This window comes from Plasmodium fragile (genome assembly GCF_000956335.1).
Source record: "Plasmodium fragile strain nilgiri unplaced genomic scaffold supercont1.54, whole genome shotgun sequence".
Taxonomy (NCBI): domain Eukaryota; phylum Apicomplexa; class Aconoidasida; order Haemosporida; family Plasmodiidae; genus Plasmodium; species Plasmodium fragile.
Window position 1 is genome coordinate 42,312 of NW_012192634.1, and position 23,472 is coordinate 65,783.

The 23,472-nt window shown below is 39.4% G+C and overlaps 6 protein-coding genes across 6 annotated transcripts in view; 4 read left to right on the forward strand and 2 right to left on the reverse strand.

Annotated features, from left to right (window-relative positions):
- The window catches only part of AK88_04116 (uncharacterized protein), a gene marked incomplete at both ends in the record, with an annotated part of 6,853 nt that extends 5,323 nt beyond the window's left edge, over nt 1-1,530 (forward strand). Inside the window, 2 exons of the mRNA XM_012481726.1 lie at nt 114-957; nt 1,143-1,530. Of these exons, the coding sequence (XP_012337149.1) occupies nt 114-957; nt 1,143-1,530 (1,232 nt within the window). The remainder of the gene's footprint in view (nt 1-113; nt 958-1,142) is intronic.
- A 1,093-nt stretch (nt 1,531-2,623) lies between these two features.
- On the reverse strand, nt 2,624-5,794 carry AK88_04117 (uncharacterized protein; the record flags this gene model as incomplete). The annotated part of the gene is made up of 1 exon (XM_012481727.1): nt 2,624-5,794. The coding sequence occupies one exon, from the start codon at nt 5,792-5,794 to the stop codon at nt 2,624-2,626; it is 3,171 nt and encodes a 1,056-aa protein (XP_012337150.1).
- A 2,107-nt stretch (nt 5,795-7,901) lies between these two features.
- AK88_04118 (uncharacterized protein) lies at nt 7,902-9,879 on the reverse strand (the record flags this gene model as incomplete). Its single annotated transcript, XM_012481728.1, has 6 exons — nt 7,902-7,957; nt 8,109-8,175; nt 8,439-8,503; nt 8,600-8,776; nt 8,919-9,201; nt 9,532-9,879. 6 exons carry the CDS (start codon nt 9,877-9,879, stop codon nt 7,902-7,904), a joined length of 996 nt encoding a protein of 331 aa, XP_012337151.1.
- A 76-nt stretch (nt 9,880-9,955) lies between these two features.
- Nucleotides 9,956-10,693, forward strand: AK88_04119 (uncharacterized protein; the record flags this gene model as incomplete). Its single annotated transcript, XM_012481729.1, has 3 exons — nt 9,956-10,046; nt 10,220-10,320; nt 10,502-10,693. 3 exons carry the CDS (start codon nt 9,956-9,958, stop codon nt 10,691-10,693), a joined length of 384 nt encoding a protein of 127 aa, XP_012337152.1.
- Nucleotides 10,694-11,928: 1,235 nt separating this feature from the next.
- Nucleotides 11,929-16,668, forward strand: AK88_04120 (uncharacterized protein; the record flags this gene model as incomplete). The annotated part of the gene is made up of 1 exon (XM_012481730.1): nt 11,929-16,668. The coding sequence occupies one exon, from the start codon at nt 11,929-11,931 to the stop codon at nt 16,666-16,668; it is 4,740 nt and encodes a 1,579-aa protein (XP_012337153.1).
- Nucleotides 16,669-18,268: 1,600 nt separating this feature from the next.
- On the forward strand, nt 18,269-20,935 carry AK88_04121 (uncharacterized protein; the record flags this gene model as incomplete). The annotated part of the gene is made up of 2 exons (XM_012481731.1): nt 18,269-18,472; nt 18,569-20,935. The coding sequence occupies 2 exons, from the start codon at nt 18,269-18,271 to the stop codon at nt 20,933-20,935; spliced, it is 2,571 nt and encodes an 856-aa protein (XP_012337154.1).
- Between the last annotated feature and the right edge of the window lie 2,537 nt (nt 20,936-23,472).

Sequence of the window (23,472 nt, forward strand, 5' to 3'; positions counted from 1 at the left end):
AAAAAAAAAAAAAAAAAAAAAAAACGCCATTTCATGTCTGAGTCAACCCAGGTCACTAATTAAAAGGCATTGATGCACATTTTATTAATTTTTTTTTTTCCCAATATTACTAGACTTCTCTTTCTTGTCGCAAACGGAAGCAAGTGATAGCGAAGTGCCTGCAGGAAAGGACGGCAAAAAAGAGAAGGAAAAAAAAAACGACACAGGAGAAGATGATTTGAAGGGGAAACAGGAGGAACATGCGGTGCAGGAAACAAATGGTGAAAAAAAACCATCAAATGAGGAGAAGAGTAAAAAGGATGGCAAAGATGACGCATTCGACGACGATAGTATAGACGAGGGGGACGACGATGAACCTGATGGAGAAGACGACGAAGACGGGGAACCCAAAAACAATTCCAAAAAAAAAAAAAATGTAAAAGAAGACAAAGAGGGAAAAGATAAAAAAGACAAGAAAAAAAAAACAAAAGGAGATTTCGATGATGACGAAAATTATGAGGACGACGAAGATGATGAGAAGGAAAATGAGGAGGATTGGGGAGGGGAGGACGACGACGAAGAAGAAGAAACGGGAAAGAAGGCATCACACAAAACAAATATTGGGAAACAACAAAAGGGAAGCAAAAAAAATGAAGACAAACATAAAAAAGAAATAAATGCCCATGGAAGCAATAAGAACAAGCATGTAGAGCATCACGAGGGGGATAAGCACGACCAACATCACGACCAAAAAACGCATAACGCAAATGAAAAACAACAGAGCGGTAAAGAAGCTAATAACAACCAGTCTGCTCATAATAACCCAGAAGCAAAAACGAATGCGCCAAATGTAAATAATAATGAACAGAGACAGCCTACAAGTGCGCCCCTGTCCAACGTGGCGCAAAATGTAATTCCAGTTTTAAGCGCTTCCATACCGAAGAGAGAGAACCCAATTTTACCCTACAACAATAACGTGTAGGTTTTTTTTTTTTTTTCTTTCACTCGATTCAAAGTTATGTACAAGAGTGTATGTGTGTGCACATAGGCATATATATGTAGTTAGTGCACATAATCACAGTTTATCCTCCCCCCAACTGTCTGATTTTCTCTCCTCTAGTATGCTCATTTTTTACGCTGATTCTTTTCCCACCACTTTGCAGAAAAATAAACGAAGATATACACATCCCTGATGATATTAAAAATGATTTCATGAAACTGCTAAGAAGTGTCGTTCAACTTAATGTTCAGGAAGCCCTACACCAGGGGCACATTCATCACCCACATGGTGATCAGCAGAAAAACACCTCAGGCATGCCCCCAACACTTATGCATGCTTCCCCTGGGCACGGAACAAACAACAAAACATTTTTAAACAAATTGATAGACCATTTTAAAAAATATCTGATGTACTACTTAGGAGGCCTCGTGGTCTTTTTTGCCTTTACATTGGCTATGCAGTGTTCAGACGTAAGCGACAAAAAGAGAAAAAATACTTCCAAAAGGGACAGAAGCAAAATTACCAATTATCGAAGAGACATTGAAAGCTGAGGGAGGGGGGAGGCACGTTTAAACGCGTGCCGCTGTGCATGCGCGTGTGCACGCTCTTTCGTGTGACAGCGTACATAATTACACCCCTACGCACACACATATATGTATGCATGTCCCTATTTTTTATTTTCAGTAGAATGAATCGTAGCAGAAAAATGTAGGGGAGTTCCCACCTCAGGTTTCTAAATCGTTAGGCTTTTTTTTTTTTTTGTTATATTTTTTGTTATTATATTTTTTTTTTTTTTTTGCGTGCATATCTCCTTGTTTGTTTTTCACGTAGACACATAATTAAGAAACATTTTTTTTTCCCAATTTAAGCCCTTTTTTCTGTTGCCTTTAGCAACTCCGTGTCATGTGATGGTCATGCGATCATCACGCTTATTAAACTTGTTTAGTCTTAAAAAGCGCCAACTTGTTAGTTATTCCCCTTTATGCAATTCGAGAGGTACAAAGCCAGCTGAAGTGCATTGTTTCACATAAAAGTGTGTGTCTACAAATTGGGTTCGGCTGTTCCTTTAAATTAGACTAAGGCGCGCGCCGCCCAAAGGACATATCTGACGCAACGACGTAGGCCGTATGCGCAAAGACCTTCAGGACTTTTGCCGCCTCCACCTGTTAGCCAATATTTAACGTGGAATCTGCGCAAGGGGGCAGACATTTTATACTCGCAAAACGGGACTAATTTCTGTGGCTAAGATGGTTCCTTTTCCACGTGACATCCGTAACACTGGAATACGTGTAGGTGGGAGCTCATACACAAGACACAAGTGCGCTTATACATATGCTTACGTTTCCGATTGGGGTTATTTTAAACAACAGGGCGGAAGAATCATTCAAAATAAAATGGCGTACACAGAGAATATCAGTTTGCCCTTTTGCGAGAAAAGGGTTAGCTACAAAATGAATATTTTTTTTTTTTGGGGACTCCTTTTTCGCAAAGGTGTAAGAAACAATAAGGGGTGAAAAAAGGGATGAGAGGCACTAAAAAAAAAAAAACGACAAAACACAGTGGACGGGCACACGCACACTAATGCGCACAAATGTGCACGTGAGCACACGTTAAGACGAACACATCCACTCAGGCGCAAAGGAGCTAGAGGTTATTCTGAACAAACACCTTTAATGCGTTCCTGTTTGCGCTCGTGTATAAGCCCACCTCGGTGACGATATAGGTGATGTGCTTCAGCGGTGTGACATCATTACATATATTGGCAACGTAAAAAGACTTGTCCGTGGTGGAATTAATTTTGCTTATGTGCGATTGGACGGAACTAAACAGGTTCGTCTCGTTATGTGTATCTGTGCATACATTTTTTATGTTCATATTTCCAATGGAGGTACAAATAGAATCACAAATGCTATTGCAGCATATTTTTTCTTCGTCACTTTCGCTGGCTTCAATGTTCGCGCTCAAGTTATTCGAATGGGCAACAGTGTGGCTGTTAAAAATGGAGGCATAACTACCTTTGTCACTTTTAAGGTTAAAAAGCACTCTATTCTTTTTAACAACATTTTTACTATAAGTGGGAACGTTTCCACAATTCTGTTTATTGCTTAAAAGGGAATTATTTTTTTCATTTTTATTTTCGTAGGATGTTTTTCCCGGTACTTTCAGTATTCCCTTTGTGGATCCTACTGTGCTCGTGCTTCTGCTTGTAAGCATACTTGCAGTGGTAACTATTTTGACTTCTTTCCCGGGACCCTTTATATCAATCTCGCTATTCTTATTAGTACATACCTCTTCCTCCTCGTTGGGATATTCCTGATTCGTCTGAATGGGCGTTTCTCTTTTGGGTTCGTCGTGCTTGGGAAACAATGTGGAGGCGTCCCTTCCGCTGCGCGTAGTGTCTGCATCTTTGAGGAACGTATTGGAGCCACTCGGCGAGGAATTGTTATTGTTTTTTAACACTTCTGCATGGCTACCCCCTGGGTGATCCGTCGATTCATTCGGTTGACAATTCATTTTAAGATCTCCTTTGAGAAGGATCCCGTTTGGGTTACCACGAATGGAGGAGGGTGGGTCCACTTCTAATGGGTACACATTTTCCTGCGCATGGTTTGATGTGCTACTAGAGGGGGAAAGGGCATCTGGCCCTTTTTTCCCTGCTTCTACAGCGAAATATTTGATAAGGGGCTTGGAAGGAGCATCGCCTCCTGAACCAATTTCGTGATTATTAAAAAGGACGGCACTGGAGGTTATATCAGAGTAGGAATTTATGAATGTGTTTAATTTGCGGTTAAACATGACCCCGTGATCTATGCATTTATTTTTTTGGGTGGTACTTTTTTGGGAGGCCACATGCTGCTGTTGCTGCTGTTGCTGCTGTTGCTGCTGTTGCTGTTGCCTCTGCTGATGTCGGTAGTGGTCGTAGTGACTATGGTGTCTGTGGTGGGGATGGTGGTGCATGTATATATAATTATAAATGTCCAAGTTATTATTAATATTATTTATGCTAAAACTATCAATAATAATTTTGTTACTGATTTTGTACGTTTCACAAGCTATATAGACCTGCACATTACTAAGGTGAGCCATCATGCATATAATGCTCGTACCCACATAGGCATAAACACTATTATGTATAATAGCATCAATCCCTAGCAAGACTTTGGTGCAATTTTTTATGTTGTAAAATAAAGCGCCAATTAATGTGTACGTAACTGGGATCCCTAGTTTTGTATACAATTTAATATCATATGAATTTTTATAAGGTTCTGAGTCAACTAAAACAATTTCGAACCTTTTCCCACTTCTCTTCGCCTTGACTATGGACAAATATATATCATAATCAAAGGTGTAAATTAGCAAAATATCGTTGTGGGCAATGATGTGCTCTGCTACATAGTTAGAAATGTATATCGAAGGCATGACAATTTTGGTTCTTATGTAATTATTAATATTGTTCATAATTATTACCCTCGTCTTCTCAAGGATATTTTTTCCTATATGTTCCGTAATCATATTTTTAAACCACCTAATAACTTCCCCCATGCTGATGCTATGCTTTTTGCACATTATGATGTAATTTATTTCTTTGTCAATCACAACTTTCATGTGTCTGTTAATGGGTTCGTAGGGAGGGAGAGAGTAGTCTTTAATAAAAGACTTGAGAGCTGTGAGCAAATCTACGTTCCTGTCATTGTGGGTCGTATTCAAATATTTGTTAAAAAAAATTCCCGTCCTTAACACATTAGGGTGTATTTCAGTTTGGTTTAAGTCCAGTAAAATTTTGTCGAATATATTTATCTTTTCGAACACCCCCAAATTGTACAAATCTTCAAACTGTTCCTTGCCGTGTGAGAGGAAGTAGTAGTGCTGCACATTTGTAAGGTTTAACTTTTGACTTATAAAATTTTGAATTGGTCCACAGATTGGGGACACTTCCTTATCGGTAACGGAAACGTTTTTCCTCACCACCCCTGCGCTTGATCTTGGCCTGTTATTTAAGGCATTGGTTTTTGCTGTATCCATTTGTTGATTGGCTTTGTTCTCTGGGTGGGGGCATTCGCGTGCGTTTTTTTCTCCAAAGGGGGCATTAACTACCCCTGTGGTCACTGTACGTGCGGCCCCATTTTTGGCCTCACTTTCGCTTTCATTTCCACCCTCCCCTATTTTCCTTTTCTCTGGGTCCAACTGTAACAACCCTGTGTTCGGTTCTGCCTCTGAACATTCCTTCTCCCGCACGCAGTGGGTCCCCGCTGCTTCACCCGCTTCGCGACTCCCTTCTGATGTGCCGCGGCTCCCACTGCTCTTCAGTTTTCCAGACTCAATCAAGTTGATTTTTCGCAAGTTGTAGTATATGTCATAGGGGAAGGTGACGGTGGCAGTGCTGGACGCGGTGGTGGAAGTGATGGAGGACATGCTGGTGCACGCGGTGAGGGAACCCCTGCCAGACGCAGACGCGCTGTCCTCCCCATCACACCCATCATAGTAACCACCTCCACCCTGCAAAACGGACGCGCTCCTTTCGTGCAGTGGCTTGCAAATCAAGCAGCGGTGCTTCGAAAAGTAGTGGCATTTGTAGATGTTATTAATTATACACAAAATGGAGTAAAACGCTGTGTTCTTCTCATTGTATGGCTTGATAAAGCTTTTGAACAAGGTATGTAAAAATGTTTTCTTCGTTGAACTTTTGCTTATACTTGAAACTCGGACGAATTTTTCATTTCTTAAAAAGTTCTTCTTAATTTTTTCTCTGCTTACTTTTGCATTCGCTCTTGTTTTTTTTCTCTTGTGAAAGGTTGCGTAAGATTTATCTTCCATTTTGCAGCCATGGGGGGTTTCGTGAACCGGCGTTGGCTTTTATAATGGGATAAAAACAGGTTAAACGGAAAATGGGCTATATAAGTACGTGTATAAGGTGGGTCAGCTTTGTGGATTCATATACACTAATACTTGTTAAAGAAGGCGCGCACAGGAACCCAACACCGACCCTCAACTGTGTTGACTTGCACAAGATTGTCACATGTGACAAGGGTGAAACGCGTGCATCAGCGCGTACATCATAATGGTAAGATATAGTAGCCACACGAACGGACGAACCTGTGCATAAGAAGGAAAATTATAATAGCACCACAGAGGATAATTATATGCCCTGTATAAATACATATATGAAGATTTGATAATAAACGTATGGCGGGTCAAAAAGACCTACATTCCTAGGGGCCTCTCTTTAGCGATACTTTGATGTGAATTTTTTTACATTTATATGCACGCTAGCGTGCAGTCCATACGTTGAATCGTGCGTACATGCGTAATATAATATGCGTGGTGCAAAAAGGCTTAAACCGCTCACATGTAAACATTTTCGTAAATCACCTAGGGAAGGATCAAACGAAGTTACACCAGCTGGTGAAAATATCTTTATTTGGCTTAGCAGAGCTCGGAAGGAGAGAAAAAAAAAGAGGAATATGAAGAGGAACAACTGCCACATGTACCATATAACAAAAAATGGTTGTATTTTTAATACAGTCACAAATGTGTGCTACATTGTGTACATTAATATTTTACGAAATGTTCACGCACATGTAGTTATAATTACGAAAAAGATGACAAAAAACAAAAAAAAAAAATTCTCTACGCTTTGTTTTAAAACACCAGTTGTGGCACGATTTATGTATCATACAATTTAGCAATTAAGTGTTATGTAGGACCCTTTACCTTCATGCATTTTTATGGGAAAAAAATGTATAGTCATTTCTTGCGCTAAAATGTGAAAAGGCAGAAAAAAAAAATGCCATTGTTGGATTTATCTGTGCTTTTTGTTAGCTGTCCACATGTTGAAAAAAGTAGCAATAATTCTTATATGGAGAGAAAAAAATGTAGTACCAGTTATTCCACGTAAAACGTCAGTCACATTTTTACTTTCCACTGTTTTCTACTTTTCTTCGACTTGTGAAATATGTACATTTATGCAGAATGACAAGCCATCGCGGCGGTGGACAGTCTGGTGTGCCTTTTTTTCCTGTCCATGGAATTTACACAATAATGCATTTTTTGCTTGAAAAAAGACGCTGCACACAGAAGGGATGGACAGTGCAGGACGGGCAATTTTGTTATGGGCGATAAGATCATGTAAATGATAAGCTAGCAAAATAGAAAAAAACTAATAGAATAAAATTGGAACTTGTTTTACCAGTTGTAATAAAATTTTACACATAGTGAAAACCCCCCAAGTCGAAAAGTATGCTTTACGCCTAACAGCAAAGAATGTTACATGTTAGAGGGGCCAATTTTGAGAAAAAATACACATTCGTGAATTTGTTAATATGTACAAAATTTGTTTCGTCGCGAGTTTCCTTCCGGAGGGGAAAATAAAAAATAGCTTCTTCACCCCCGTCTGCGCTGCGCAATTCGCTTGTAAAATGAAAACTGAATAAAACTGCCACCTTTTTTACTCATCACCGGTTTAAGCTTCAGACGGGGAGCATAGCACAGGTTCAGGTTGTCCCAAAGGATATATGTGGTACGCATAGCATAGACATCGTGCACGTATGCAAGGCATATGTATAACTCTCCTATTTGAATTTACTTGTTCTTTCTAATCCTTCAAAGCCGCATATATTTTTTTTTTTTTTTTACAAATGCTTCGCATACTGTTGTATGCTTCATTTACGGAACGGTTAAGATGGTGTGTATGCAGTTTTATGTGTGTATTTATTTATTTTTCCCGTCCAAAATAAATTTGGAAAGTACAAATGTGCGTGTGGAATACCCCTCGCACGTCAGTTCTTTTTTGGCACTCTACAAGAGTTTGTTAGTTGTCACATAATTGCAGTGAAGGTGGATAAACTGAGTAAAACATTTTGCAAAAATAACACAACACCATGTGTGTGAAAGGTGAGTATGCAAACTTGCAATAGCCGAAATATCACCTTCTTACGCTCTCGTACGCGCCAATGAACCATTCGATCGTTTCTTCCAAACCTGCAATGTTGTATTGAGCATTAAATGTGTTACATAATGTTTAGGAAGGGGGCTGCTCATAATGCGCTCTTTCAGTTCGTTCCGATTACAAACTGAGCAACGTTACAGAGTGTGTATTTTTACTTTTTTTTTTTTTGCATCTTTTTTTAACCCTTGTCTATGTCAGTAAACGCGAAAGAGTTATCCAAAATTTTCATTAACTTGTCGCTGCTTGATGTCTAAAAAAAAAAACAAAAGAAAATATATTTTCACTGTGAAAGTAAACTCGTATAGCAAAAAAAAAACACTCCCTTTTTTTCTGCAATATCCCATTCGTTCTTATGTTGAAACCTTCCGATGAATTCCGTTATCCGCTGTTTCGTCGAACTAAGCAACAGGGGGGTTAAATTTTGTTCATTTAGGGCATTTTAAGCAGTTTTCTTTTTTCATATGTACATATACATGTATATATACATATATGTATATTTTTTTACGAACGAACCAATACTTCTTTGTCGAATTTTAGGAAATGTTTTATTTTCTCCGCCAACTCCTTAATGGTTAATTCTGCCGAAGTAACAAACGGAGCAACACTGTTGTGGGCAAATTTTATTCAAAAATGTACATGCATATATATTTGTGAGCACACATTTATATGCGTACCGTTTGAAGGTAAATTAGTGGAGAATATAACGCTGTAAATTTCATCCTTAACTATCTTGAAATGTTTGCAATAATACGTATTGAGGATGTAAAACAAAATGGTGGCTATGTCTTTGTTGTAAATAAATTGTCGAACAGCCGTCCCATCGCCCATGAGCCGTACATCTGTATTGTTCACTGAGGGAAAAAAAAAAAAAAAAACACATATGTGTGCGTATATGTGTACATATACACATGTAACCATTTTTAAGTTCCGTTTTTCAAGACAGAAATGTCGTCGCTTTTCCATCTCTTAAAAGTAGCAACACTTTTGAACTACCTTTTGCCAAATACATCTTATGAATAATAGAAGGCACTACGTGAGAAGAGGCTAAGTTGAAGTTGTCGTATTTTCCATATACATTTGTAGGTATTATGCAAATCCAGTCGTAGTTGTATTTTTCTCTGTAAAATCTGACCAACACTTCTAGAACTCTTTTTGACACGCTGTATCCTTCATTGCTCAGGTGGCACCTTCCCTCATGTATGTCTTCTTCAGTTAAAGGCAAAGTGCACTTTTCTGGGAAGACACATGTAGACAGAGTGAATATTCCTCTCGTAATCTAATAACATTGGAATAAAAAAGAGGAGAGTTTTTTTTTTTTTTTTTCTCAAGAGACGAAGCCTCCACGCGGATATCGGTATTATATTTTTTTCACCATGTCTTTATATGTTTTCCTAGACTAGACAACGGTTTTGTGCGCACATATTTTCCCCCATTTGAGACGAGCTCTTTAAGCAATGTGTGCCAATTTTCATATATTAAGTGGACAACACACTTGAGCATGTAGAGGTTCGCTCCATTCACGTGTGCATATATATACATAGGTACATACAACCGCACGAGCACACTTGCCGTATGACTTTTTTTTTTTTGTTTTCTCTTTGCATACCGAATGCCTGTGGCACAGTTTAACCACATTTAAATTAATCTCCAAGTTGTCTACCAAAAACTGCAGGTTGTTGTTTTTATTCGCGTATAGACCACCTACATATGCCGCAAAATGTATGATATCCGTAATTTCGTTTTTTTCGAAAAATTGTTGCGCTTCATCAAAATTTTTTAAATCACACATTTTGGAACTTAAAAAAATATATTTCTTAATTACATTGTTATCCTCCGAATTTACAATTATCTCATTTTCATTTTCTACAAAGTGCAGGGTTTCCTTTTTTATTACTTCCCGTAAACTATTTCCTAGCAAACCGGTGCCCCCAGTTACCAGGCAAACCCTTGTCATCGTATGATGAAAAAAAAAAAACAAAAAGGATATGAAATAAGGGGCATATATACTTTATTACTGGTAACTCCTTCGAATGACGAGAAGTACATCCCAAAAAGTTGCATACCAGTTGGCACCAACGAATATGACCTTATATAGGAATGGTAAAAGTGGGAATAACGCGTGTAAACATGTTGTGGTTAAGGGGAAACACTGATTTTATGTCAAAATGATCAGTTCTGTTTAATTGTGTATTGCTCTACCTTACTGTGTGAAGTTATTATGGCTTTTTTTTTTTTTTTTTTTTTTAATTTGTGCATGGAAAACATTGCACGCCAAAATTCCGCTTGCGCGTTAGGGCAGGCCAAGTTGAGCAGACCCATTTGCGACATGTTCAAAAGGGAGCATGGAAAACGGAAAAGCATTGAATGGGACAGAAAAATGAATAGCGTAACAACGGTAATAATTCCTTTGAAGAAGAAGCAAAAAAAGAACAAACATTTAGGACACTGTTCCCCTTTTGCACACAAACTGTTCAGGACAGTTCAAGGCAGTCGCAAATATGTGCACACAAAAAGGTTTGTAAATAAGTGTATATACGTCGTGTTACGTCACACACCCTTGAAGGAAAAAAGTGTAGTTTGTTGCTCTGGTGAACAAAGTACTAACTGGAAAAGGAGCAGTCCTGTCTATTCATTTTAAAATGTTAAAATGGGGAGACAAAAAAAAAGCTAGCAACCTCGTTTTGGGCGTTCCACACCAGGAGGAGGATCCCTATTACAACAGAAAGAAATTTGCGCCAAAAGTGTACCTTAATTTACTTCCAATTTGATAAACTTGGAACAGTTAAAATGGGCTCTTTTTTTCATGCCTCATATTGTTGCCTACTCATAAGCCAACTCATATAGCATGGTTATGCTTTCCCCAAATATTAACTTTAAAAAAAAAAAAATGTATACTCCTTGCAATGGCTGATGCTTTTTTTGTTCCTCCCATTTTGGCCCACTGCTACGTGCTTGCAACTCTGAAAAAGTAATTTTTTTTCACTTCACGTTTAATGTGTATAACAAAAAAAAAAAAAAAAAAAAGTTGAAACGAACTGGAACAGCGTATCACACCCTTCCTCAAATTAACACAAAGGACCAATTTTGAAAAGCAAAAAGGTAAAGGAAACAGAAACGAAAAATGAAATATACTAGTGGAAGATTTACACATATCGCATGAAATGGAAGGAAATAAAAGTGCTCTCAATTAGTGTATGCAATTTAGCTCTTTGCGCACTATTATATATGCACATTACGCTTTATCTCGGGTGTAATAAATTGATACATGCGGGTTATTTCATTTTGTTTCACCTGTTCACCTTATTCATTTTGGTAATTTCTTTTCCGTTCAATTTGCCTGTTTGCCCAACAAGAGAGAGAGATGAACATATCCCCTTTTGCGGAGTTCATTCCCTGCCCAATGGTTATCAAATGATCTCACACACCTGCCTATCAGGCTCGGAAGATGCAAAAAAAAAAAGGGCACACATAAAGGCAGATCAAGTCACACATCAACACACGAGAAAAAAAAAAAAAATTCTTATCTCGGATCCGCACACTGTATTTTATTATTATTTTTTTTTTTTTTTTCTCCAGTTTCCCTCTAATAAATATCTAAAAGCAATTCCTTCTGTGTAGTCTAATGTCAAAGGGTGAACATTTTTAAGGTGAATTTTTTTTTTTTTGGCTGGATATGCGCAGTTTTGCAAATTTCCGTTCCAATAAAGTGGAATCAAAGTAAGGTGAAAGGAAGGAAATGCACTTGAGAACTGTTCTAAGTGAAATGCTCAAAAGCAAAAATGCTGAACAGCTAAAGGCTAAGCGGCGAAATACAACAAAATAAACCAAACAATAACTGAGCTAACCGTTTTTCCGAATGTACGAACCCATAATGGGTACAAAAAAGGAAAAAATTAGCTTCAAACAAGTTAACAATATATTTACGTCCTTACCCTCTTTGCGTCCTCGTTGCGCCTTTTAAATCTGCACACTTTACACTTTCGTTTCCAAACCTCTAGTGACCATGCTACGAATAACTCCCCTTTTTGTACTCTCCATTTTATTCTGTTTTTTTCTTTTCTCCTGGCAAAATGCATTAACAATCGATGACGACAAAAATAAAAGGGCTACCTTGTTGGCTTTGCTAAAAAGCACCTTTATTGATAATACGGAAAATAAAAATGCAGACGACATACAAGGTGCATTAGAAAATATAAACAATATGACCTTGCACCCCACAGATACAGAAAAGTTTGATAAATTTTTGGATCACTTTTTTAAATTTTATAGCATTTATGTAACTTTCAATGATGTGGACAAAAGGGTGTTACACCTCTCTGGGGTTTTAAATGAAGTGTACGTGGACGTAGAGTCCCTCAGCAAGGAAAACCTGCAGAAACATTTTGAGAGTGTTTACGAGAAGGGACTCAATTTGATTAATTTAATCTTGCATAGTAATTTGGTGCATCCCAAATATGATGACACGGTGGTGCAGGGGGTGGACTGGGGGGAAGATGAACACACGGATGACTCCACACAAGACGGCTACCCTCAGGAGAAGGACGACCCCGCTGAGAACAACGCCCCTTACGACACCCAGGAGTTTCAAGAACCCACCCATTATGATCAAAGCGAAAAGTACGAGGTGACGCCTGAATATCCTCATCACTACGACGAAGGTGTCAATGAAGAATACCCGGAGGATGTGGATTACGAAAATGGTGAGGAATACGATGCGCCAGAGGATCCGGGTGAGCACGATCACCACCATGAGGACAATCACGATGAGCACTACGATGAGGACCATCATCACCATGAAGACCATCACGATGTACAATACGAATACGACGAACACAACCACCCGGACAATCACCACCATCAAGATGGGGAATACGAATACGACGAACAAAGCCACCACGATAACCCAGACCATCACCACCATCACGATGGGCAGTACGAATACGACGAAAAAAGCCACCACGATAACCCGGACCATCACCACCATCACGATGGGCAGTATGAGTACGACAAATACTACCAAGACGACGCACACGACGAACCCTACTATGACGACCATCACTATGTGGAAAACAAAAAGAAAATCAAAATCGTAGGAAAAAAACTCAAAAACTTGCTAGCCATGAAAAACATCAAACTAAATAACAACTCCAATGGAGAACTTAAAGTGAATTTCTATACAAACTACATGAATTACTTTAACACCCCATACGCTGCACCCCCATTTCCTTTTCATAACAACATCTTCGAATATGCCGAGGTGTGTTCAGATGATAAGAACTGCCCATACAACTACTATGATGACAAGATTTACTATGACGGTGAGAAGGAGTATAAACCAGCACATGAAAAATGGGACATGCAGAGGGGGGCACACCAGGAAGGGTCATACGATGTATACAAATACGCAATGAAGGAAATGTACGACAACATTAAAAAGAAGTCAGGCAGAAAGGGAAGTAAAAATAAATGCTGGGGGAAAAAAAAGACTGGAAAATATCAAATAAAGGAAGGAAGCAATGGGGATAATGACGACGATGATGAAGACCCAGACGAAGATGAGCAACTGCAGCATCAGCTACCTTACCAAGGATATGAACCAAACAATAAGTCTAAATATGACCATAAGGATAAAAAAATTCATGGACAAAACGTTGATGATGAGGAAACAACTGACAAGGCACCAACAGAAAATGAAAAAAAAGGCATCGATTTTTCTTATACCTATTACAACCCGTATTACATGTTCAAACTGGGAAGCAACACGCCAACCGCCAAGGGCGTGCAACTGGAAGGGGGAAAAGGCGATAAGGACGAGGAAGAAGAATCGGAAGAGATAGAACAAGTGGATGGCGAAACCGGTACGGAGAACAATAAGGCACAGCATAACTCCGCAAACCCGTTGGTAAACAAGTTTCCAGAAGTGGCAGACTATCTAGAGCCGAGCGAAAGCAAAAACAACGAACTGCTGGAGGACAAAAATACTCTTGGACAAAGCAACAAAAGCAGACCCATACACAAAAAAAAAGAAATGAAGAGCAAAAAAATGAAAACAAAGAAAGACTTGGTAGACCAAAAGGCAACAGAGAATCTTAAAGACACCATGTACGTTAAAGTAGGACAAAATGGAACAAATGGATTCTTAAATTTCTTTGATTTTAGAGAACATGCAGTAAAAAGCAATTTCAAGGATCTCTTAAATATCATGAAGTCCTTAAAAGTGTTTAATATAACCGAAACGATTATTTTTATTGAGAAGTTGACACAATCTGTGTGTGCCTCATACTGCATGGGCATCACAGATGTATTAGAGCTAGCAAATAATGATATGCTATTGTATGAGAAAATGTCATTCCACTTCCATAACAATGTCATGCTTGTCAAGAGTAATGCAGAATACGAACTTAGCGCCACAAATTTTGAAAATCTGTTAGATTTGCTAAACATAAATAAAGAAACCATACCTCTTATTTGCCCTTGTAAATCCTACAACAACAATATGATCAGCTACTGTAAGCAGTACACATACAGTATGAAAGGATATTTTACCCAGTCGAACAACCCGGAATACTTGGAGAAATTTACTCCCTCTTACTTGCTGGAGCAGTTAATACTTCTGCAGGAGAAATTGGATTATATTAAAAAGAATGGAAAAATGTCCTCAGAGAAGTCTGTGAAAGTTTTGGATAGTAAGGACCTTCAGACGACGGCCTACTACCACAACAGCAGGTACTTCCCCCCCTTGAAGTCGTGCAGCGCATCCGCCAATGCAACTCTAAGTGGCGTCGTCGGTGGGGGAAGCGGACCTAGCCTTGGTAGTGAATTTGAGGGAGGCATGGATGACGACCATGGTCTAAGCACCAGCGAAACGTCCAGCAAAACCACCAAATACACTACCACCACCACAGAGGAATCACACAACGGAACCACCACCAACAACAACGGAAGTGAGGCCACTACTGACAAGCTTACATACCCAGATGTAGACGCACTAAACATATACTACAACGCCTCCCCCGTGGACCTGAAAGACATGCAAGATGTTAAGAACGTACTCATTGACGAAGTGAAGTCGAAAATATTTTACATAAACTCGTACCGAATAGGAGACCAGTTTTTCCCCACGTACAGTAACCAAGGCAAAGACGATCACGACTTGGAAATTATGGTGTCGGTTAATCCTTCCAAAGTGAATTCTATACACCTGATGAATAAGGGAAGCCCCAAGTTGGGCCACTTCATGGTGCCTAAGCTGGAGACTTTCTCCACAGACTCCAAGGGAGGAAATAATAATTGTGGCAGCGGTGGATGTAGCGGCGATGGTGGAAACCTCGCGAATCACAAAATCATGGGAAACAGTGACTGGATTCCTTTGAAAAGCCCTCTCAACCATGAAGACTTTTACAATGCGAAAAAGCTGCACATGAACCTTTTTGACCTTGAGGGGAAGAAATTATACGAAAAGGACATGGACGAAAGCGACAGCGTGAATTTGAAGTTGGGCTTTTTTGGGAAGCAAGAGAATGTGATGAAGGAGTCCTCATCAGATGCGAAGGATCCCAACGAGGGCCAAGGAGGAAGTGCGACAGATGGGGGAGAGGAAGCGGAAAGCGAGAACAACGTAAATGAGAGCGACGAACATTCTGGGGAGTGTCTCAAACTGCAGAGCAAAATTGGAAAACCTTGCAAGCGTAAAAGGAAAAAAGCGATAAACGTCAAGTATTTAATTTATTTTTTTAAAAATGTACATGTATGGAAAACGGTGGATTATTGCAAAAACCTAAACTACTTAGATAACTACTTGAAGAACATTAATTACAACGAAGAGATGATATTCCAGGAGTATCTGGACAAAGACACGGTCATGCTCAAATTCGCCTCGAGCTCGAAGAACAAATACAAAGTGGACATGGATTACTTCATATTCCTACTGCAAAAAATTTCACTAATTATGTACGTGGAAGATTTGTGTGGAATTTTCCAAATAGAACAAATGAAGCCAAATAGCAAAATGGACAAGTACATAGAAGACGTAGAAAACATCCACAGCTTTATTGAAAAACACATTCTGTTTTCACATGAACAATTTGTTACCAAAAACAAATATGGAAAAGAATTATCCATAATTTCTACTGCCAACTTTTTTTCTTCCAAAAAGGATATTATCCTAAATAGTCAACCATACAACAATATCATATTTAGCGAAAAGGAAATTTATGAAGCGCTCTACAATTATATGGAAGATGTGTTAACAGAGCGAATGCTGAATGCAACTTCGTTGACACCATACGGTTTCATTTTGTACAAACCATCTTTAACAGATGTAGATGATATCAAATTAAAACTATCCCAAAATGAATTCATCACAAAATATTCCAGAAGCGCTGTAGATAAATATATATATTATGAGTACAGAAAAGTTGGAAACAGCATTCTCCAGCATCATGCAGACGTCACTCCCAAATTAAGTGAACATTCAGATGAACTCAAAGAATACACTTTAATCATTTACAATGATAATCCATCCATGACAAACATTATAATCCAGACCACTGTTAACGTTTTGAATATTTCCTTTTTGCATAGCTTGTTAGAGGTCATTTTAGACATTAGGGCTACTCAGCAATTCTTTTCCTACAAGGGAAGATTCATCCCCATAAACGCCTTCATCATTTTGGACGAGGGAGTGAACTACCTCTTCTTTAACTACGCTCCGAATGAAAACCACATCAACTATAACGTGTGACTGTTCTGTTCTCTTCTGCCCTCTGGCAGATGGCGCCGTGGCCAGACTTATAACCCCACGCACGTGAACAGCGTGTGAAAGGCACCTTCTGGCATAAGCCCAATTGATAAGGGGGCGGCGGATGCGACTGATATCCCCAAGCCCTTGATCATATAGTGGGCAGTTGCATTTTGTCGCTCTTTTTAGCGGCGTGGACGCGTGCTAGTGCACTGATGTGCCCACACCGCTTACTTACACAGACACCTATAATTAAGACGTCATAAAGCATATGCCCCCTTTTTTTTTTTTTTTTACCCATTCCTCTAATACGCACAAGAATGGGCATACTCACTAGTACCTACCACGTGCAGACGCGCAACAGCATGGGCACGAAGCAGCTTGTTGCAAGCAGATTTGCATTGTGCTTTTTGCTTCAACAGCATTATGATTTATGGCTTAACATTATAATGTGTTTTCCACCATTTCTCTCCACTTTAACTTGTGTCCCACGTACAATTTATTAAACTAAAAGAACAATGTCCGCAATTGTAGTTGGGGGAAGTGTACCCAACGGACGTGTGCAAAATATGCGACAACTGCTCTGCTATGTCCCTATCACACAGAGGAGCTCTTGCGTTATTCGTTGGACTCAGAACCGGGTGTTTCACTTTAAGTTTGTTTAACCAGCTTAACAATGAGGCATTTCACGAGCATCGTTTTTGCAACAGTGTGCGCCTTGTCGATTTTTATCCGCCCTGTGAGCGTTCGAATAGGTACAAATTATAACTGCGACGCCTCCACAAGGTGCTTTTTTTTTACTCAACGCAGCAGTGGCACTAACCATTTGAACAGACAACAAAGTGGTCAAGGATTTTCATGGGTGGGGCGTTATTTTTTGTGTTTACCATTTAACCTTCTTTCCCCCTATGCAACATATGCGCAATGTTAACAAAGCGTTTTAAGTGTGATGTCTTCCCTCGCCCCAAAAAAAAAGAAAACACGGGCCTTCCCGTCATCCTCTAGGCGACAAAACTATATTAACAATAAAAGCAGCATCTTCATCCCTACCAGTAGTCATCATGTTGAATCACCACATCGTGTCTATTACTAATTTTATTGCCTACCTATTTTCGAAAAACAAAAAAAAAAAAAAAAGTGCACAAGTTGGACCTGGGGTGAGGCATTTTTATGCTGCGTGTAGATGTGCAAAGGTACAAATTCCCTCGTTGGAGAAAATGCAAAAGGGAGACAACGCGAGGGAGAGAATTTAGTGGGAAGAATTATGCCAAAAATGGGACAAAGCAATGGAATATGTTTTTTAAAAAAAAATTGTGATGAATAGTTAGAAATAATGTCCTCCAATCGACCCCTCCCACGCAGCGCTATATTATGCTACATTTGGGGGAAAAGACATAAACGGACGAAGCGTGCGTATGTGGAGGTCATGAGGTGAGGCCACGGAGGTGTCCCCCTTCACCTCTGTGCGCACGTTGAGGCAAACATACAGACAGATATATCCCTCATGTGCACGCGCGAACAGTGGATCTGCCTACAGTCGCCCCCCCTAATGATAGAACGTGAAAACTAGGTGAAGAAGTAAAAGGAGGAAGGCTCGGCCAAAATGAACCCCACATGGACACTTCAATTTTTCGTCCTCCTGTGCTGCGCAATTTTTGGAGGGCACAAACGGAAGGATGGCGGCAAGAGAGCGCCCTTCATTCAGGTGGCGCACTCCTTTGCTAAGAAGAAAGTGTGCACATCTTCGTCAGACGACTCAACGTGTAGAATGGTTGCGTTTGGGCAGTTAGACGTTTCGAACAACTCGGTGAGTGTAAAAATCGCGCACAGGGGAAGGTATCTCTGCAGAATCGCCTACACGTGTGTGTTATCCCCTGAACCCATCCCCCCCATGTCCTCGTAGGTGTTACGACTGAAGGTACTGAGGCCGGATGGAAAGGGATATTTCTTAACTATTCGAAGAGATTACGTGACCATTTTGTATTACCTGAAATATATGAAAGACATCCCCTTCAAATATACAGAAGTAGTGGACGTTTTTAATCACCAAAAGTTTAAAAAATACAAAGATTGGGAGATTAAGAGGTACACCTCCACATGTAACGTGCGCAGGATAGAAGACATAAATAACCCAGATGGAGATTTCCCACCTCATTTTCTTGAATATATAAAGGGGGAAGCATGTACATGCCAATCATACAACTTGTTTAGGGATAATAAAGATATAAAGAGGTCAAAATTGAAATGCATTTATTTCAACATGTTCTTTTCTGAATCGGCCACCGTTTACAGTAGACACTGTGCCATCATGGACTTTTCTTACTATGCTGTGTATGATATAGATTATCCCCCAATATTTAATACCCAAGTTGATATTACTGTGCAAGAATATTCTTATGATGACGTCAGCAGTGTTTTAAATAAGACATATGATTTAGTTACAAAGGAAAAGAAATATGAAATGAATGACTCCATAACTGAAATTAGGGATGATTATTTCGACTTGTGGCTTCTTCTCAGGAGCGAATTTCATGGGAAAAACACGTTAGTCAATTTATCAAATGATTATATTCTCATTCCTTCTTCTCCTGTAAACGACGTAGACGTCTTAGCTAGCGATGTTACTAGGAATTGTGGCCTAGAAGAAAATTCTCCTCTGCTAAAAGGATGCGATTATCATGGCATGTGTAGCGTAATTCATCCGTGCTTGAGAAAAGCTCTCATGATGCCTAAGTATCTTTTCGATTTGAGTGGCAAAACATGTGATAAGTTTGGAGTGTCTCTAACTAAATGGAGAGCAGCTAATGGGAACTTCTGTGCTGCCCCTCCTGGACATTGCATTTCTGTAAACCTTCAAAGATATTATGATGCGCACCAAGCAGCCATGAATTCAGATGGGGCTTCAAAATATAAAATTAAAAATTTATATGCATCGGAAGCACAGACGCGGATATACAAACAATCCACTTTGCCTGACCATTTGAAAGATAAAATTAATAGTAATCATAAAAAAGTCGATGTCAACGATTTAGATAATAAAGTATTTTACAACGAAGGGACAGCTGCACATACGCAGTTCATTGAATATAAATTCAATGGAAATCACTCAGTGGAGATTAAGTTCGAAACGAGTGCGCTGGAGGTGTACGAAATTAGGCCAATTTCTATTGCCACCATTACTCATATTACTACTCCAAAGAATTGTTCTTCAAACGCATCGGAGTCGAAGGATTGTGTCTTAATTGTGCATACATGGAACAACAGCGCCACTGTGGGCTCAAACTTTTCTTGCCATGTCATTTGCACAGATAAGGACACCGGGAAGCTAGCTACTCACCTTGGTCCCATCAGTCCTGTAAAAGCATTCATTGAGGCTAACAAGAATTACGCCTTTTATTTTATTATCAAATTTTTAATAAATAAAGAAATAGAAACCATGTGTAAGGCAGTTCTTCGCGATTCGAATGGAAAGGAGTGTTCCAAGGAAGACTTCCTATTAACTTCAAAAGAGACTGTGCACGTGGTAGACGTACCAGTGCCAGAAATGGAAGCCGAATCTAGTATAACTCAATACGACGACGCACCGGAAGTTGCTCAAGATGCTGATAGCGATACATGCAAGTGTAACCTTGAGGTTTTTTGCTACCTATTTAACCTTCAAAAATGTGTTCAGTATTACACAAATAAAACCAAAAATGTCATAAAGAAATTTGCCTTAATTGCCATTTTGGTTATCCTCGCACCTGCCTTAATTCCACTGTTACCATTTTTTATCAAATTCTTCTTCGTGTGTCTATCCCTGGCCCTTAGAATATACCACTCATTTTTAGTGGCAGTACAAAGCATCAACCTGAGTGGTATTAAGAAGCGCCTAAATATTCGCAGGAAAAAAAGCAAATGCAAAAAGGGGGGAAAAGGAGCTTCCTCGTCATCCTCCTCTTCCTTAATTGACACGAGCAGTGTTTCCTCCATGTCTCAAAAAGACGATAACAGAAATGGCTCCTTCCGTGTGAACAAGTCAACAAAACGTGAGGCATCTAAACAAACGAGGACACACAAAAAAAAATCTGGCAGAATGCGTAACAAGACCATGACGGGTACACACTCGCGCATGAATTATAACCAACAGTGTGGCTCCTCTTCAGAGGGAACTGTAATGTATTCATCGCAATCTGCTAGTTCAATAGACTTAAGCCAATCGGACAGATCTCCTAAACAGGGTGCTCGTGCTCCCTCCCGCGGACATACAAGAAGTGGCTATAATGTTTAAAAGGATAAAAGTGTGCATAAGTTGGCTTCAACCTCCATGCGACCATTTTAAGCACCATGTGGGTGAAGCCACTGGGTACACATCCACCAGGTAGCTCACTCAAAAGAGTGAAAAAAAGAATAAACACCGCATTTAAAATTTCCATCTTTGCTATTTTGGCCTTGTTGGGAGGAATCAAATTTTGGAGGCATATATTTTGCCCCTTGCCTTTTTTCGAACTTTACCACATCATTTTACCGATTCGTTATTTTGTCTTTCTTATCCTTTTGAAGTTATAAATAGTACACTTCCCTTTTTGTATGTCCACCATGTAAGCACCTCCGCTTGGGGCCTTTCTTTTTTGTTTTTTTTTTTTTCTCTGCACATATTGTTTAAGCAGCATTTGTTAAATGGACCACTGGAATGAATAAAAAAAAATAAATAAATTTAACAACATACATGTTATGTGCAGATAAGTATATACTTATGTTATGAGTACAGAAGTACACATTTTACCGCAAAAAAAATTGCAGTGTGTGTGTCTACACTGTGCTGCTAAAGCAGGCGCAAGGGGGTAAATAATTATATATATAAAGAACAAAACGAAGTTCATTAGCATAGGAACTACATGACAAATGCATTTGTATCTCTGCAAACTGGGTAGGCACTCATTCTACTTTAAAACATTCGCGCCACGTGAGCTGTCCACATACGGTTGTCTTTTCAATTTCGCAAAAATAATGGACATAAAAAAAAGGGATAGATATTTAACCCTACTACTTAATCATCACTATCTGCTTTTTTCTTAACCTCAGGGGACGGATGCGGAGAACATTTCATGGACACTTTGTACACATCACAACGTGGTTAATTTTGTGGTATGCACATAAAATGTGTGTCATATATTTTTTTTTTTCCCCCCATAATAACCCTCTACATGTGTGCATTCCTTGGGAAGGGGGTTAATTCAGCTGTTCCTCGATTCTTTCCACATGTGCATAGGGGAAAGTGGAATTACATGGACAGCATCAGGATAGTAATGCCTGACGCAAACCTTGCTAAAGGGGGAATAGTGTTTTTTGTTTTGGGGGGGAATGCGTTTTCAGGTTATGTTCCTCATCAGCGGAATGCTCGAGTGGTAATATCATATGTGAAGAAATAAAAAAAAAAAAAAAAAAAAAAAAACACACATAGCGAAGCCCAATGCATAAATCGACGCTAAAGCAGAACTGCGTTTCCCGCACTTAATATAATTTTGTTCATTTTTTCCCCCGAGGAGGGCCTAAACATTCCGCGTATTTTCATCCCTCCTTTTGAGAAGCGCCAAATGGTGCCGTCCATTTTTGTTTCACGAATGTTCTTTTTTCCCCTGTACTACGCGTTACCCCTCATTTATATAGAGGTGTTCCCACATTTGGACTGGACGTTTAGGAATTATATGCAAATGTGCACGTACACAAAAAAATACACACAGCATGCCTATACACACTACATTTTCGCATCCCTTTTTCTTTCAGCTCGAAGCCCTTGCTCCACTACACATTCGTGCATTTTGTTTTTGCTCCTTCCTGCACACATAGAACGTTTAAAAAAAATTGGCTCATCCCCATGCCATTATAAAGGGAATATATATGCACATGTTATATATATGGGCAAGCGGAAACAAAATGCTTGACCCGCATATGTCCGAACGCATGCTACACGCAATTGATGGTGAGGACAAGCAGGCGCTAACATTTAGATAAATGTGAAAATTCCCTGTCGCTATGCACGAATGCGCTCTCCCTCATATAGCGTAGCTGCCCTTTATCTACATTTCGTGCATTAAGCGCCATTTAGAATTACTATATAAATGTATACATATGTTCGTGCATGTGTATATCTCCCCACTTGTGCGTAACACATGCACACATGCCTTGTCATGTTCTTACCTGCATGTATACTTTCACCAATTGTGGAGTTATTTCCAGGTTGCATTTGTTTCATTTCCATCACCGAACTGTAAGTACGTTGCGTCAGTGAGGCCCGTCGCTTGACTTTTTTTTTTTTTTTTTTTTTTTACCCTTGTATGTGATGTACATATGCAAATGGAGGTTACATGCAGTGGGTTAACCCTTCACTTTGCCCTTTACATTTTTAAAGTGCAAGATTTATACGGCACGTTAAACTGCACCTTTTAAGCGGCACGTTTTGCCCTTTGTGCTTCATCTATTTGTTTTACATTTCGTCCTTACGTACAGAAAGCTTTCTACCGAGCGACGATTACTGGGTTAAACCAGGACTTTGGAATTTTTTTTTTTTTTTTTTTTTTTTGTTTTTATATTTCCCCCTTGAGTTCAATGCGCCTGTGTATGCATGAAATTTTGTTCTTGAGGGTGCTGTGCTTGAAAGCCAAATGATATGAGTAAACAGATTGTGAGCATTAAGTACGTGCATACATGTTCATATATACACGCACTTATGGGTACACATGAACTTCTGTTCTGGTCCCTTTTTTTGTATGTAGTCGGCTTGTTTGATATTTCGTCGTTTCCTTGATCAACACTTGCGCTGTGTGA